Here is an 18704-nt window from a genome sequence, read left to right as displayed (position 1 = left end):
TACCACGGATGAAGGCATTCCATGAATGTTATTAAAAGTCAAATAAGAGGATTATACCTTAGAAAGGCAAGTGCAGTGGTCTAATAATGGGAAAAGACTTCTTCCCCTCTATAGCACAAGACACTTCAAGTGCTACCATCCACCATCCATACTCCAACTTAATTATTACTCTTGTATCCAGCATTCCCACAATTGCAAGATTGGCCGAGTCAAACTAAATGTTTATACTTGAACCTTATTGCTTTAATCAATCCTGAATTATTTCACAGTTATAGGTCACAGAACAATGGGCATTTTGAGAATGCACATACAACATACAGAAGACAGGATAAAATACCACCAAAATAAACAATTTTAGCTTTTTAATCAAACTTTATTTTTAACATGATTTTTATATGACGAATAAAGTGAAAATTTGACTTTTAAAATAAAAGTGAAAATTTACTAATGTAACTTTCATTGTTGATTTAACAGTTTGAAGAACTTTGAAAACAACAGTACTCTGATATATGTAAGTTAAGCAAGCTGTTATTAAAAAGTCAACATTTGACATTAAATTACAATATCTCTACAAGTGATCTTCATCTAGAAAATATACGGTTCAACATTACTGGTGTATATGCATTGTACATGGTAAAACCAGTTAACAAAATAGTGACAACAGTGCTATGGCACATCAAAAAAGATATGGTTTTGTACAGATTTCTAGTGATTTATCATATCTTGATTGAAAAATGTTGTCAAGAATATTGCTATAATTGAAAGACTATCTGCAGCAAAGTCCAAAATTTCAAGGTCCTCAAATATTCAAGGACCTGCCTTGAGTTTTTCAGGAATTTCTAAGTACTTTGGGGTTAAATGACTATTTAGTGTGTGGTGTTTGACTTGTAATTGGGTGGTAAACCTGATCAAAGCAAGGCATTGTATGTACATTGTATTTGATAAGTTCAACATGCATCAAGTTTAGAAGAAAGAGCTGACTGTACTATTGCAAGACCTAATGGGACAATACATGTATAAACATTGAAATTCTTGTCCTGTTCACAAATTCTCCTTGAGTTCATAAGAAATTCTTGTAAATTACACTGGGTAAAATTTACTGTTTTGTGGAAATTAATTGTAAATTTTCATGGCTGTAATCCTTGAACTGACTAGAGAAGTTGTCATATTCCTAATGTTCAACATCAGGTCTTGCCAAAATCTACTCTATTGATTATGATCATGACTTTCATTTAAGAATCTTGCTACAATAAAGAAATCACAAATCCAGTGGAAATGTTTTCACCTATCTGTCTATGCACATTGTAACCAGTTGTCCCAAGTTTTCTAGAATATTGCCATGTATTAGTCAACAACAACGATTTAACTAGTGGCCAACACTGTCCTCAATGTTTATGACAGTGAGACAACATGGATTGTCAAATCATAAGTACACATTACAACACACATTACAGATTGTCATTATTGATTGTGCACATTATGGGTGGCATCTGTGTGACAACTCGCTGATGACATGAACCATGTGAGATAAGATGTTGACTGACAAGCAGACATGGTGAAGATATGGGATCAACCTTGACTGTGATTTATATATATGGAGACTTTAAAAGAAAGTTATGATTACATTGTGTGTGAATACAAAATTTTTTTTTTGGTGGACACTATGGTTTGAGGGTCACTAAATAAAATCAATTTCAACAATTTTAAAGCTGAAAGAAATTCGGCAAAGTTTCAAATTGAAAGACAAAACATATTTTTAAAATGTGATAAAACCTGTTCACTATCAATCAAAGAACTGCGAATCTTCAGAAATCTGGGAAATATGCCACTAATATCTGGTATCTGTTGTGGACAACTTTTACAGATGTGCTACGCTTATTGATATTTTTATATTGTGTGTACTGGTAATGATTTGAGTATCAATGTTTGCCTTCATTTGATGCACTTTTCTCTGGCTGTTCTGCAAGCCTTACAAGAACACAATATCGTACAGTTACTGCAAAACTACTAATGGACTCATATAAAGCTCCCCTGGTCCCCTGGTAGGCGACATGAGTGACTCTTGGTTTGGTCCACGTTTCTCATTGAAGACCCTCCACAATATTCGGACATGATATTCACAACTTTTCATACTACCGGTATGTCTCTCCACAAACAACACTACTGTAAAAAGCTCAACGTTACAAAAATATTAACTTGAAAAAACAGATGTAACTTCAAGCACAGTGCTCAAGCCTCAAAGCATTTATGAGTGCTGATGTTCTGCCAGAGTTTCATTCACGTCACACTTCTGGTGTTCTCACATTTCAAACGACCAAAGATATACTTTCTGTAGAGGCTTATAGAATGGCAAGGACATTCCTGACCAAATATAGTAAAATAGTGAACAGTTATCGTTCTAGAAATATCAAGCATTAGTATACATTTTGTACTCTATATTTGAAATGTTGATGACACGTATGAAGTCTGGACACAGTCATTTCTGTTCAAATGAATACAGGAATGTGATTGCAGCATTTGTTTTCTCAGTCTTGTTCACAAGTCTGGACATTACTGTCCTTATTGAGAAATTGTCTCTTTATATATGCAATGGTATGTTGATCACATGCAATTCTGTTATTGTGGAAGAGAAGTTCCAATCAAAAACTTTCAAACACAAACATCATTACATGCTTGTAAATTCATGTCTTACATTGGGTACAAATCAGTACAATAGTACATGTATTTTACGACCATATGATATCAAAACTAGCAAAACAGGACTATCTATGACAAGTTGTTTTGTCACAGCCATGGTTTGTGAGTTGGTTCGCATCAATAGGAATTAAAAACATGCAATGTTGTACAGTAGATGAGCTCAGTGCTGCAGAACTGTAACAACAAATATATTAAAGGTATACAGTCACCTGTAATCTAAATATGCTCATATATGGTCAAAGGGGCATTCCTTGGTATTCAAAATACCCATGTGAGGGCACTGTTTTTAAAAAGCGGCCATCCGCTTAAAATCTGTGATTGGTTAGATTTTCTCTCTTCATGGTAACTGTGGCAAAATTGGAACAGGTGACAGTATACCTTTAAGACTTGTATTAAGACTTGTGAATAAACTTTGAATTGGAGTAAATGTCAAATGGTTTTTCAAGCTTCTCCTGTGCCACAAAGTGAAGCACACACATCTTCAAGGACAATACTGGTATCTGTATCTAGGATGTCCATCGTAGGCCATACGTCTTCCATTGATTAGACACTGGATAACCCATTCACAGCCTACAACAGGTATGTCTAGCTGACTGGCTTTGTCGATGAGATCTTCTGGACAGCTTGCATCTGTTACTATCACCTCATAGTTAAAAGATTTTCCTGAAAAAAAGTACGAAGTATGTGTTATGTACTTTTTTGTTGAAGAAATGTGTGCAAGAAAATGATCATTGTAAAGCTATGGGGAATGAAAGGATTTTTCAAGACTCAAGCAGTCACATTATCAGATTTACCAAATGTATAACATGGTGTGTAGATTTGTGAACATTTGACAAGGTTGATATGGTGATATTGCTGTGTAGACTGTGTCGATGCCAATGACAGGTTACCGCTTGTGAAATCAGAACTGTTCAGATCAGTGCTGTACCAGATGTCTTGTAATGCACGCAAAACTCTACAATCTCACAGCAAGAATTAAGCAAAAGTCAATAAAATATGCTGGTGAGAGTTCAGAAAGTATTGTACAAGTCATCAAAACTCTGAAATCAAGGCAGCAGACTGTAAAACTCTACAATCAGAGCAAGAATGAACAAAAGTCATTAGAGTATGCTGGTGAGAGTGTATGTCAGTACGTGGCAGAATTGTATTTAACCCTTTCACCACCATGGTTTGGTCCAAATCCATTGTTATCAATGGCGAGTGTGGACCTGTTTACAGGGAATTGGGGTGAACAGGTTAAGGTACCCAGAATTGAAAGTTCTTGTTCTACTCCCCAAAGCATGTAAAACACCTACTGTTTAGCTGGACGCCACGGTGTCTATAAGTGTAAAAGTACGGTATTATTGTTTACATTTACATTGTAGTCTGGACCAGAATTCACTTGACAACAATACAGGACAGTTTACACAATGCTTACAGGCTGTGATGAAGAGCCGAATACAGTGTATCTCAACATGCTTTGGGGAGTAGAACATCAAACTGTAGTTGACATCATAAACAAAAATTGAGAAAAATAATCAAAATTTACAGCCACATGTACTGGCCCCTTATGATGAACATACTCGAATCTCTCTTGGAAATGACAAAGAACCACTATTAGTTTTTTTCGCAGAGGACATCAACTTGACTTACTGGGTTGTTTAGAGACACTGAAATCCACTGGTAATTTGGAAACTTTGGCACATTTAGCAGCAAGAAGTACAGACGTCCAGAAATCTTCAAAATCTGGATCTGTGGTATTCCTTGAGATTACAAGAACTCGAAGACCACGTAACACTGTATTCGTTGGTTGTCTGGAAAGATGAATATTATGATCATTAAAATAAATTCACTGCCGGACTATCACATGACAGTAACTGCAAACAAGGATAAAAACATGCATATGCATAAGGCCTCAATTTTCAGCTCCTGGCTAATGTGGGAGAGCTTCAGTCACATTTGTAATGGCGCCCTCAGTGGTGGAATAGTGTTCTCCATGTTCAAATTGCAGCAATGAGGACAGATTTCAAAATACACTTTGTACAATGCAGGGAAACTACTTCTGTGAAAGAATGTGTAAATCTTCACTCACACTTCCATGATTCTGTTTTCTTCGATGTTTTCTCCCGCTGGTAACAGATATGCTGTGATCTCCAAGAGCTGGTTCTACACAACAAGCAGAAATAGTTGAGTAGCAGAAATGGTAAATCCATGCTAAAGCAGAGATACTTATTGCTATCATTTCAAAATGGTGGTCTGTCAAATTAATAGTAAGTGCTGTAAAAGGATTCTTGATAAGTGACTGTCATAGTTATCTTGTTTTTCATAAATTAGACTGTCTATTTTTGAACAGTTTATTTGAAAGGGGACACCATATTTACGTGATTTCTATTGGAATGAAACAGAACTTCATCATCTACGCAATGATTTAAAAGAAATGATAACTTAAGCATGTGATGTCAGTGAACTAAACATGAAACTTATATGAAGAATAAGTTTTTTAATTTATATATCATTTGCATATTTTACCTAATGACAGGAGATGTTTTCTCTTAATCAGTTGTGAAGAATACCTTTTATTTTACGGCTCTCAAAGGACACAAAGTATTTATTGTTATTAATGTTGTTTGTTTATGTTGTTTGTTTTGGATGTGTACCTATGCAAATCTATTACACTTTAAAAATCTCATCTGTTCCACTGCAGCGTTGTAGTTTCTGGCCTCTCATGATAACATAATGTACTGCACTTCTCTGCCACTTGCCGAGGATTGTATCAAACTTTTTTCATCAAGTAGCCTAGCTGTAATAGTTATTTGAGAGCTCATTTCTGATTGGTTGAAGACAAGGTGTTTTCTTTAAGGTTGTTAGCTAAGTGGTTGAAAAAGAGCAGATTATTGACTATCTCTGTACTTTATTACCACACATAGCATCTTTCTATGATAAGCATTGTGTTGCAGCAGACTTGATTTGGAGTCACCTAATGAAGAAAAGATAAGTAAGCATCTAATAACAACTGCTAGCTTGGAATTATCAACATCAGAAATTTCTGCCCAATTTTAACTCACCACTTGACAACAGTCTCTGAGCCATACATGTGACACACATGAAATTCCCGCTGCTAAACACTGGAAATACTTTTTAGTCCTGCAGTATGTGTTAGCTAGTAAATACGCTCTTTTTGGAAACTTCTGTAAAAACAAAGAACACAAAGTATAAATAAACAACTTGTCATCTCAGAAATCTTTCCATCATGTCAACTGAATCACACTGTTACCATGGCGTCTCCTGGTTATGATGAAACTGTATTCAAATTACAGAAATATTGACTATGAAAATTGTTTTCACACAATACAGATTGATATTAAAATTGTATGGAATGTTGTGAAACAAAAGGATTCTATTTAAAACATATTTATTGCTGTCTCAGGTCATCAGAAATAAGATCAAATTTGATCAATCACTTACTATGGCATCATCAAAGCTTTTAAGAACTTTGCCACCGCCAGCTCTGATCAATTTTGTGATAAGATCTTTATCAAATGGAACTTCTGGTACGTCTGCAAAACACAAAAGGAAAATGATTAGGAAAACTGTTTGTTAGAAACAAGGACAAAAATGTATGAGACATCTTGTGGAGAACTGCTGTCTTTTGGATGGCCTATACAAGTCATCTAAAATACACCGATTGGCTGCTGTTTGTGATATTTGCCATTTCAAAATCTTCCTCTCCTTCTGTGATATGCTACAGTAGATTTACCAATGCCATACAGCAGCCATTTTTCTCTGCTTGTTCAAAGAAACAATGCATCTCTGATTTCAAAATGACAGCCACTATATCTTTACTGTTGTTGAAATGATTCTGTGTTTACAATAACTCGTAATTTAAATGTAAAGTAAGCAAAAAGTAAACAGTTTGAAGATGTCCTGTAACATATCCTGATGTGTAATCTCTTTGCACATTGCTGTAATATCTATCAGTGCAAATGCAAGCCAGGCCAAAAATACATATTATGTGACCTGCATAGTTTTGATATCAGTATCAGAGTTTCTCATCAAGAACTTTGAGAGGTGAGCCAACTGTTCTGTTTTCAAGAACCTATTCATATGTTAATAACTATCCACAAGTATACATTTTTACAACAAATATGCAAATTATGCATTGTTAGGTAAATTGAGTGTCCCCCTTTTTTACCAAGCTGTGGAGAACACTGAATATATTTGGAAATAATAACATTGTTTATCAGTAAGACAGTGTTTTTAACGCCAAAAGTGAATATGAAAGTCTATAATTGATGAATTTTAAATATAAATGTTTTGTTTAACATACTTTTGCATCTCCATGTCTGAGTTCTGTCAAATTGAAGGCAATCAATGCAACATCAATGTCAACCTTTTCATCAGTTCACCTGAATATTAGCTACACTGACTGCATCACCATGTTTTTGTATCTCTCTATGAATAATATTGACTGTCTGTATGGCAAACTGGGTCAGTAATAATATAGCTTCATATGACACATGTGCACATGGACATAGGTTGTAAACAGCCTTTACAATCACCACCCCCTACATTTCTCTACAGGACTTATCAGCCCCTTGGCTCTGTATTTTTTTAACCTGTTCATCCCTAATTCTCTTTATACATGTCCATGATCACCATTGATAACGATGGGTCAGGGCCAAAACATGACAGTAAAAGGGCTGAAAATTGCAAAGTTGCAAAAGCTAGGAAAGACTTTACCTTCTTCAGGTAAACTCTCATCAGACCAATCACCTTGCGATGTTGGTACGATGGGAGGTTTTTTCTTCTCTCCACATGTCAGAAGAAAGCCATAGTTTTTTAACAAAGTCCTATCAGTCGGCATGGGATCTCTCTCAGCCGGTATAGGGCCAATTCTCACTGGTGATGTATATGGACCCTGTGTTGGTGTGACTGATGACAGTTTTCTCGGTGATCTTCTGAGTTGTCTTGACGATGACCTTGCTGTTGCCATGGCAGACACACCATCAGTTTCATCAAAAGGTGGTGGAGTACTTGGTAAGACATTGACCTTGGGTGTTCCTTCAACATCAACTGTCAAGTTTCCTGGCAAAAAAGAATGAAGGAAATGTCTACAGTGATATCAAAGATGAAGTTCATCAAAATCCTCCATCGCAGGAAAACATGTTCATTGTTGCAACCAATACTTTGCTGGCAATACAATATTCCTCTAGTACAGGTCTGTGTCTGCAAAGACTGCACAGGGCTTTAACACTGCTGCGTTCACTGGTGTTTGACAGTGCCTGACTTCATGATGATACTTGTACCCATACAGTTTTCTCTGCATGATCATTGAAAGGGGCACTTTCTGTCCCATTCATCAAAATTAGGGGGCAGACTTGACATTTTAGGGGGGCAGTCACTTTTGATGTCGATTTTTCCTTCCTAGGAAGTGCTTCCCCGATATCATTACAATCGCCACCCAGTTCAGTTGCGTCGTCTATGTCACATACACCACCTGTACTAACATAGACATCATGATGTTTGTCAGCTTGTAATGTTCTCGGCTGCTCTCTATCTTCTGTTGATTTGTCACCCACAAGTTTCCCTGACTCAATCATTGACGCATTTTGCTACACCCTCATATATCAGTATATGTGGACGTCTTTGCTTGTTGTGTTTTTGTGCATGATTTCTGCACTGTCAGTAAATTTTTCAGGGCAGACAATTGCTTGAAATGCACAATTTGCGCAATCACGCAGTCAAGAGAAAGCCCTGCCCATATTACAATTGTTTTCAGCTCTGTGTATGTACACATTGTCAGTACCTGCAATATTTGCATGCCTTACATCTCTGGACTGTGTTGAGCAATAGACTTCCATTTCTGAGAATACTGAACACTTAAAACATTTCAAGATTTTAAGGACTCAGTAACAACAGTCCCTGAGACGAAACACAGGACTCAGATGTTTGAGCGTCAATATTTTAGAACTGTGGCTTAAGCATTGGATACTCACAGAAATTACATGACATCACACTCTGGCTTACCTGATGGAGACCAATGAATACACAGCTTGGAAATCAAAAGTTACAAGCACTCCATGCGTGAAATTAATCAGAGGCTGTTACAGACTTGTTCTGCGAATCAGTTTGCTGATTTTTTACTATGTATTCACTGATGTTTCTCTGTAAATTATTGTGCAATGTATGTGTTTTCTTACTTATTAATTACAGGTACTCAGAAGTTTTGTTTTTTAGATACAGTAAACTTCATGAATCAAATTTTGAATGCGCAGTGTATTTTATTTTCATTACAATGAAGTAATAATTTTCAATATCTTTTGGAAAGAAAAGACTCACTTGTGTTGGCCACCTTTCCTTTCTTTCTCGGTGATTCACGTACATTATCACTTTCTCTGCCCGCTAGTTTCCTTTTAATGCTCTCCTGTTTTTGAACATTTTGATCCCCTTCGCGGACGTCCTGTTCACTTCCTTTTGCACGCCTGCTTGGAGTTGTAGACGCTTTCTTTGCGCTGGAGTTTCTGCTTCTTTTGCCAGTAATTAAGTTATCTAACAACAATGAAATTTTTGTACATTGTAATTATCAACTTGAACTTTCATCTGGCAGTCAATACATTTTGCTCATAGCATGTAATGGGTCTGTACACTAAAAGTCACCAAAAATTCAAGAATATTTGAGGTGTCTCCAATGACCCGCAACTGGCAAGGAAATTAAACAACTGGCATCATCACATTGCATAAGCTATGTCACTCTGAAGAAATGATCTGGATAGTTCATAAGGAATATCACTTCTGTTTGCTGTTAAATCTACAAGTTATTCTTTTGGAGCATTAATAATTGACAGTCACATTCAACATATAAGTGAATTCAATAGACAGTAATCTTAAAAAAACAACATTGCTGTTTTGATGTATCAAGGGTTCATCATTGAGTCACTTGCTAACAAATGCTTCACATAAAATACCCCTAACATAGTTGATGATTGAACACAAACTTTCAAAATATCAATATTCTGTGTTTCCTCTGGCTTCTGAAATTTTTTAGTAAATTTACGAATTGGGTATTGAAACTTTTCATCAATTTTGAAATTCATAAGTAAACTTAACCGTTCCAATACGGAATATCATTCAATCAAATTAAATTAAGTACAACATGTGCTTAGACAGAACTATTTTTAGGTTTGGGGGCCTTCAGCTCTCAATCAACTAGCTGCTTCCTTGCATTCGTATATTACGAATCAACAATGAAAAAAATTAGTAAATCATCTAAAAAATTAGTAATTTTACGAATTTGAGAGTGGCAGAGGAAATACAGATATTGGCTTACCAAGACTAATCCCATGACTTGGAGTTTTCAGCTTTTGTGGGTTGATGTGTAGAGCTGCCTGGTCAGACGTCAGGATGACATTTTTCCGTGAGTATCTGAAATAAAAGAAACTCTTCTTACTTGTAATATCTGCATGCCATGGAGCACTACTGAAAGATTGTAATTTGTTATAAAAATCTGTGAATAGAGATGTGTAGTTAACCCTTTGAGTGCTGTAATTTTTCCTGCCAAATTTAAGTGCAACATTTACCAGTTTTTATGAATTTTTCTGTAATTTTTTGATAAATTTGGTGAAGCGGACATTACATTTCATTGCTCTAATATTTTATCAAATTTTGGCAAAAATCTGAAAACAAAATGATTGGAGTACATTTTATAAAAGTGACAAAAATTGACTTTGGCGCTCAAAGGGTTAATATGGTGATGACATCACCTCAATACAACTTACATGGTACTAGACATACTGTCTGTATGTATCACAAACAAAAAAAAATTTTACCTTCAAAAAATTGTCTATCACTCGGGCAAATCATACAAATTTGTCAAAAATTGACTACAGAAGTTCCACATCAAACAAACTCTACCTAAAGTGTCATTCTATGCATGGACATCTGACCAAAAATGGAACATATACACGAACACAACAATCCAATACAGAAGTCTACTAGGAATTTACCAACTTTCTGTGATAGATGGATTTTTTACTGTAACAGATATTTGTAATTACTATTTCGATGATTTGTTTTCTCTGTACAAATTCAGAAGAAGAGTTGGAGTGTACTCCTCTGTGACAATATGGCAACATTACACGGTAGCTGTAACTCACGGTATGTACCGTACTTGCATTGATCAAAATTGAAACTGTTTGACAAGGCAAGCTTTAAAATATTTTCCTACCTTTAAGAAATATTTCAGTGATTTTAATGATTCCTTGAGCAATACAATTCTAGCAACAGAATCATTCAGATAACAATTAACAAAGTACAATAAAAAGAACACACTACATGCAGGTAATCATAAGTCACTATGACGACGTTTGGTGAAAAGTATGCTGGTTTTGTTGTACAGTGGAAAATTTAAAACACTTCGCAGATTGCATTACAATGGACAAATTTCTGAAACTTTACAATTAAAAGAAGCCTGGCCTGACCTTTTTGCGTCCCCTTCATCTTTCTCAATGACATAACCTTCCTCTTCAGTGTCATAGTTCTTGTAGTATCCAACAACAACACCTACAAAGCATTAAAAAATCGTTTTGTTTATTAGACGATAAAAAGTTGAAGAAAAAATTTGGCCAATGTAATTTTCTAAGCCCATTCACATTATGTTTAGAGGTTAATTATAGCTTCGGAGTATGATCTGTGTAGCCATAGTTGTGAAGGACGAAAGTACCCATGATGTCACAAGGAAAATGCATAACATTTGCCCATCTCATTGAAGTTGTTGGTGAGTGAAAATACTACTATATGTTTGAATTACAGTAGAATATCATGTTAATGGAAATAAAATTTTATAGCTGTATATAAGTGTATCTTATGTATGTATTTTATGAGAAATGGAACACTTTATTGAACGTGCATGGTTTTTCTAATGTAACTGGCAAGGTTTGACAAATGAACATTTTGGGTAGCACAGGTTGCATCATTAATTAACTATCTGCATCTAGCAAACAATTAACTTTCATGCTGGTCAAATGTAAATACATGTATATTTATGAATGCCATCATGGCTATCACTTGGTCTGAAACCATAGCAACAGACAGTCCCTACATAAGATTATGCCAAGACCACGATCATCAACACAATCTTCAAATACAAGATTTTCAGTGTGTCACACTCTCAAATAGGACAAGTGTGGACACATTTTTCTCGATAGAAAGTATAATTGTTTCAGCAGAACAAGTTGTTTGGGTCAAACCATGGTGGTGAATCGATTAACCCCCCTTTCACCACCATGGTTTGTCCTAAACCCATTGTTATCAACGGTGAGTGTGGACTCTTCTACAATGACAATGAGGTGAACACACGAAGTTGTCTACTTAAGGGTAGTGACTCGGGTTCCTTTGTAAATTTTAGCGATTTTGTGATTATTTCATATTCTGAACCCCTGAAATATGATCTTTTTATTAGAGAAAACTGTGAGGTAACATTGTACTGGAAAATGTCTTAAATTTTAGTGAAAACACGGCCTTCTAACCACTGCGCGAGTTATTATTTTCTTTCTGTTTTAACGGTCCGGATTACTGTCAGCGTTATCGTTATACCTTGAGGAGATTATGTAAATTTTTACGCACCATGTTGCGCATGCGCGCACGACTTCATAAGAGACGCTATCCAACGTGGCTGATGACTGCCGGCAGTATAAGCAGTGTAAAAAACGCAAACGGGGGCCGAAGAAGCAAAATGGAAAGCTGATGGACGCGATGTTGTGTGTTGGCCGCTACAGCTAACACACAGCATCGTACACAGGGCTAGCGAGAGAGTTGCCGACATCGACGGTTATTTACGAAAAGTGAATAAAAGACTGGCATTTTTGGAAGCGATCGAGTAGCTGACGTAGGCAGGGATACGACTTGGGCCCAAGAACGCTGAATTTCGACAGTAATTTGGCTTTTTACGTCAAGTCCAAAAATGGATTTGAAGTCACCGACCCTACGTACGGGTCTTTGCAGGGTTGTGGTGAGCGAGGCGATTAGCTGTAGCGGAACACATAGCATCGTACGCCGGGCTATAGATTACACTGCCGTCCAAAGAGAATCTATTTAATCTTCACTGGAAAATATGGTTCTATAACAGCAGCCCATATTTTGGACTGTCTTGGACTTAGTTTGTCCATGGATGTAGGAAGCATGGTTTGTCCAATTTGTCAATCCGACACTGTTATGTCGGTCTAGAGCACAGCAACGTACGCGAAACGTCGCTTCACGATCGTTGCCTGTCAATTTCTATCTGTGGTCAAGAGAGTGTCGCTGGGTGTCGCGATATGTCGCCGTTTCAATTTTACAATGAGTGAATCTGTCGAGTATCGCCTCAGTAGTTTATTTTAAGTCATGAAGAATCGCTTTTACGTGTAACTGAATTTGATTTTGGTTTCATACCCGAGGCCATAATAGTACATGTCACAGTGGAAAGCGAAATAGCGCACGAAAACCCGGTCATTTTTTATGGTGAGCAAAAGGACTGCAGCAGATCACATGTGAAAACCACGAAAACAAGTGCGACTTTCCCGCATTCCTTGAACTTCTCAACTACAGAATTTTTTAGAGCATCGAGAGTTGGTCGTCTCATCTCCGAAAGCAAGCAAGCAAGCAAGTGACGTCTTGTACTATAGGCACAAAAATCGGCACTAAAATGAACTGGGCAACCATTTCACACTTGGTACGTGCATAAATTACGGGCTGTGAGACCGGAAGTCGAGCGCTTGCGAGAGAGCGAGCGGCGTGTCGTCGGCAGAACGCAGACCTGTAAACCATTCCGGCTGTATGATTTTTTAAAACTTTTCTCGTCTTGTAACCAGACTCTAACCGTTACCAAACAGTGTACAGTTAATATAATTATAAGCTAGATACGTATTTGACAACAGATTATGCCCTGAATTATCTCTCTAGTGTTTAGCGTGTAAATAGTACCCACCGCTTACGCTGACCACGTTCTACGCACAATTTTCATCATTTTTAAGCGAACTAATGTTTAGGACTTGTCAGAAATTCTCTAACCTGATGCCCAATATTTAACCTAGACCCAGATCGAATAATTTTTTTTGAAACGCACAAAAATCCGACTTTTTTCGGCGATTTTGTGTGAAAAATGGGACGTTTACACAAATCGTCGATTTTCTCAGTTCCGATTTTTGCTATGTATGCGCACCTTCAAATGAGTGTAAGTCGGCGACGCGTGGGCGGATTTCCCCGATTCTTCGCATGCTAACACTTCATGAATAGACCTGAAAAACCGTGTCTTAGATTTTTGATAAACCCCCCTGAAGTGACGATAACTTGACAAACGTGAACAAAAGCCGATAATTTATGCGAAAATCCGACAGTTCACACTTCGAAGGCTCACTGTGCAGAAACAAAAGCGAATTTCAAAATCCAAACACGGTTTTTCCCCCTGTATATCCAGCTGTCTAGTGCCGTTAACAGATCACTTAGGGGTGCTGCCAATTCTTACTTATACTCTTTTAAGTGAAAAAATTCAAAATCACATGTTTTTGACTTAAACAAACATACCAATGCATGTTTTGACAACTAAACAAATTTTTTACCTTCTTCAAATATAGACCTATTAGAAAATGTACCACATGTTGGGTGTGAGACCCTGTTTTCTATGTGAAACTTTTGATTGAAAATATGTGTCAACCAAACTGAGTCACTACCTTAACCAACCAATAACACAAATTTCCTATTTACACTACGGTAGAATACTATAGGAATACCTGGCTCGTAAAAATCTTCATCAGTTGATGCAGCCATCACACTAGAATATTTCTCTAACCACCCTTTTATTATCAAATCTTTCTCAGCAACACTCCTCTGATCGCCATCTTCAAATTTGACTTTAAATCTGTCAAAGCAAAGACCATCATTCAGCAATGAAATATATTCTTGAAAACAAGACTTATTCTAAATAACTTTACAGAATGTCATTCTGTTTTGTGTTGTAATCATCAAAATGTTTACAATATTTCACTGATGTTTGATGAGCAGAATTTTTTCAAACGTATCAGTGGAACTTCCACTAACAAACTAATAATGGAAAATTAAGTCTGTTTTGTTGCCTTCACAACAAAACCAATCAGTCAGTTGGAACTGACAAAGCTTTCCACCATTTGGAACAATGATACTACATGATCGCCATACTAGAGAAATTTAAGTGAATATTGATGTTGGCAATCAAACATAGCAGTTGAGAAGTTGACCACACTAAAGACAGCAGATGCAGTTTCACTATCAAGGAAAAACTGAGTAATATCAGAAACACAGCTATCCCCACACTATTGTCAGCACATTTCATCTCAAGTTAATGATTCAATTATAAGTATTCTAATTCCATCAGATTATCAATAATGGGGTGGCTTACTTGTCATTTTTCTCCTCTGACAGTACAATACCAGGATAGTAAAAGCTATCTTGCCACCGTGCAAACACAGAAACTCCAGGTCCAAGAAATGGCCTTCCTTTTCCTGCTTCATCTTCAGCTGATGATCCAGGAGGTGATGACAACATCCCAGATGGAGGAGTAGGATGAATATAATCTGCATCACTCGATGTTGTCGTGGCAACAGGATGCACAGATCCGTTTGGAGAGGTTGGTCTTTGAGTAGGGTCATCAACAATACCGCTGCAAGGCTTTGCTGCAAATCAACACAAAAGTGACTCTCTGAGTAATTTGTGTCAATAACAGATACTTAATTTTGAAAATGTCAAGCACAAAGATTAACATTTAATACACAAAGGAATCTGCCGTAAGGTATACTGTTTAAAGGCAATGTTGAAGCAACTTTACTGGTTCCATCAAAGACGGCAGTTTTCAGATTTATGTACTTGATTCTTGATGGACCTCACTGTACTTGTATTACGCTCCCGAGAGTAGTGACACTGAAGACAATAACTTTTACCAGGTTTATTTGACTCCAGTCCCAAGGGTAAAAGCATATACAGTTCACCACAGTACACACAATGTCATGGCTGGTATTGAAAATGGGTGTTAGGGCCATCAGTCTTCCTAGACAATATCTTATCATGTGCGTCTGACCATTAAAATTTGGTAAGTGTTACCACCTCTACACCCATTTGATATAGTCATAGAATCTTCAGATATACTTGAACATCATATCAAGTGAATAACTAATTATGGACCTATTAGCTCATGCAAAGATCAGATGGTAATCACTGATAGATATTTTCCAGCATTACAAATCTATCAACTTCTCTGTTCAAAGGTCAGCCTTAGACTTGGTGTTGACTCACAATGTGAATGTGCGAACATAGGGAGGCTTATGTGCAGTGTCTTGCAAGCTTTGAGCCACTTGATTGGCTGAAACTCAATTGTTCCTGGTGAATTCTTTCCAAAGTGCCAATCAGGTGGAGCACAGCCAAAGTGTTAAACTCCTTAAGTTTCTGTAAATCATGACAATCTATCAATCAGAAATCACCTTAAAGGGCCCTGCACATTGCGAGACATCTGAAATCATATCAGGGCTTGCACTGTGACAATTGAGTTGAATTTTGTCATGGAAACTTTATGCTTCAATTGTGCACGCTATCCCTTGCACTTGTCCACTCCCTTTGTAACCTTTACCTGGGTATTTTTTCTCAGTAGAAAACACGTGGTGAAATACATTTTGGATGAAGGCTTTCATTCAGTACAGTTGTTAAAGATTTTCAACATGATGTGATCTTCTACGGTTATAACCCGTCATTTGAATGAAAGGAGGCTATACTTGTGTTACTTCACAAGGAAAATTTTTCTGATAATTATCTTGACATTTTCAAGAGAGCTACAGACAGACTTTTCTATCGGTTGATGACCTACCTGCTGACTTACTGCCATTTCAGATCAGCTTGTTACATCTATCTAGATCTGATGAACTGCTGGTATCATCTGTTGTCTGTGGTAAACCACTGAGTCGTCTCCTTACATGACTGTTATTCCCATCATTCTGTCTGTCCATGTGTGGTGTACTCACTATGCCTTTACTTGGTCGTCCTCTCTTTTTGGGTTTTTCACCAGAACTGCTTTCTGTTTCAGTAGACTGTCTTCTGCCTCTCTTCTTTGCCGTCTCCGTTTTATCTCCTGGTGGTTCCACATCAGCAGTTGCAGAATCTCCCGCTCTTTGCTGTACTCCTACGGACCGGCTATCAACTTGACCTGAAGTCTCACCTTCTTGTACACCATCAAGTTCAATGTCATCATTTCCACGCCCACTGCCACCCTTGTTGAGATTTTCATCGTTCTGAATCGGACAAATCAATTTCACCTTTTTCTTGGGCGTTCTTGATTTCATGCTGTACGTTTTTATGGGTTTACTGAAAACCCTGTCATCTGATAGTTGTGTTGAGGTCGCAATAGGTGAAGTTAGACTTGTAGTTTTTGATCTTTCTTGATAGGTATCGAAGGTTGCTGTGGAAACAGGAGATATATCAGAGCTTGTATTTGACTTATCGCCAAAAGGAGGTGATTTGTCGACACTTGGAGAGTTCCTTGAAGTTGATGTAGAGGACTTTTCTAAACTTGAACTGCTGATTATTTTTCCGGTGGAACTGTCAGCTCTTGAAATGCTGGAAATACTGTGTAGTCGCTGTAAACTGCCAGAGCTTGATGTTTTGGAGAATGAACTGCTGACGTCTGCCATTTCTGCAGAAGTTGATGTTTTTGACAGGCTACCAGAGGTCGACAAACTGCTGCTGTAGTTCAAGGGTTGTTTTGAAGGCAACACTGAATCCAGTGCTGATTTGGCCTTGGCAATGACATTGGCCAACTCGGTCTCCGGTTGAATTGTAATTGGTGTTCCAACATTGCTTGGTGATACATTCTCTGTTTGATGTTTCTCGATTATAGGATCATCCATCTCCTATTGGTTGAGGGCAAGAAGTGTGACAAGAATGAGTCAAGTGATACATACGCAACGGTTCTCAGTGTTTGCTATGGCTGCAGAAACATATGTATAAAGAGATGAAACACAGATGATGGATGTTTCATTTCAGGAAGATCATTTTTGTGATCTATGTATCGTTGTCTTGGAAACTGGAAATAAACAATACGGTACATGTATAATAGTCATTCCATGGTAAGTGCTATAGAAATGGGGTAACTATTTTGATTTTTGTCAAGCATTTTCTTCCAATTAGTAAAATGTGTCTGACTAGAGGCATGAAGAAAATACTGAAAGTTTTACTCTAGGTTTGTTGATAGTTTTTCCGTGATTTGAGAACTAAAAAAATTAAACATTTTTAGTCCTAAGTAAACCTATTTTCAGATCAAAAATTTCAATGGCCTGTGTTTTTAAAAATATTTTCTGTGAAAGTTGTGAAACTACAGTTTGTATATTTCAATGAAACCTTGCCTCAATGTTAATCCTTCCTTCTCTATACATACACAGACTCTTGGTATAATCAATTTCAATCAAAAGAGGCAAAATTTTAGTCATGTGATGAAACACTCTGTTGCTTGAAATATAAGTCAAAATAAATAAATAAATTAGGGTTTGCCTTTTTAAAGTCAACATTATACAGAAACTCTCACCTCTCGAATATTGCGTCGAATGACTTTATCATTTTCGATGATTTCTTCTGTTATAATGTGTTTGACTACTGTGGCCACCACTGTTGTCACTAGAGTTCTTCTTGTAATTTTTGTCAGAGACGGCATATTGCTGGAACTTTTACTAGGATCCTGGTTTTGAAATGTGGCAGAAACAGTCAACAAAACATTTCAATATACCTCTACGAATGTGCCTTGGGGACAGACATTCAGACTCAAATTTTAACAATTCTTGTCTGATCTACCACTTGGTGGGAGTTCATTTTAAAGCTCTTGAAGAAAATTTTTACCATCGTACATTTTGTTTTCCCTTTAGACTTAGAGCTAACACAGGGATGGCGGCCATTTTGACTTTCAAGTATCACTAAATGTCAGGCAATTAGTTTATCTAGTACCAAACTTTGCACGGTGACCCCTGATTTTTATTCTCGATTTGGCA

General features: G+C 37.0%; 1 protein-coding gene across 1 annotated transcript; it reads right to left on the bottom strand.

Moving 5' to 3' along the window:
- Nucleotides 1–349: 349 nt before the first annotated feature.
- LOC139121373 (TP53-binding protein 1-like) lies at nt 350–17558 on the bottom strand. Its single transcript, XM_070686197.1, has 12 exons — nt 16538–17558; nt 15083–15356; nt 14439–14566; nt 11154–11235; nt 10004–10098; nt 9016–9225; nt 7417–7761; nt 6142–6233; nt 5742–5864; nt 4769–4842; nt 4330–4490; nt 350–3360 (listed from the first exon to the last, which is right to left on the bottom strand). Exons 2-12 carry the CDS (start codon nt 15226–15228, stop codon nt 3179–3181), a joined length of 1638 nt encoding a protein of 545 aa, XP_070542298.1. The 5' UTR covers nt 15229–15356; nt 16538–17558; the 3' UTR covers nt 350–3178.
- Nucleotides 17559–18704: the final 1146 nt, after the last annotated feature.

The sequence above is a fragment of the Ptychodera flava genome, chromosome 21, assembly GCF_041260155.1.
Source record: "Ptychodera flava strain L36383 chromosome 21, AS_Pfla_20210202, whole genome shotgun sequence".
NCBI lineage: Eukaryota > Metazoa > Hemichordata > Enteropneusta > Ptychoderidae > Ptychodera > Ptychodera flava.
The sequence above is the reverse complement of the archived record's forward strand: the minus strand, read 5'-3'. Positions and strand labels throughout refer to the sequence as shown.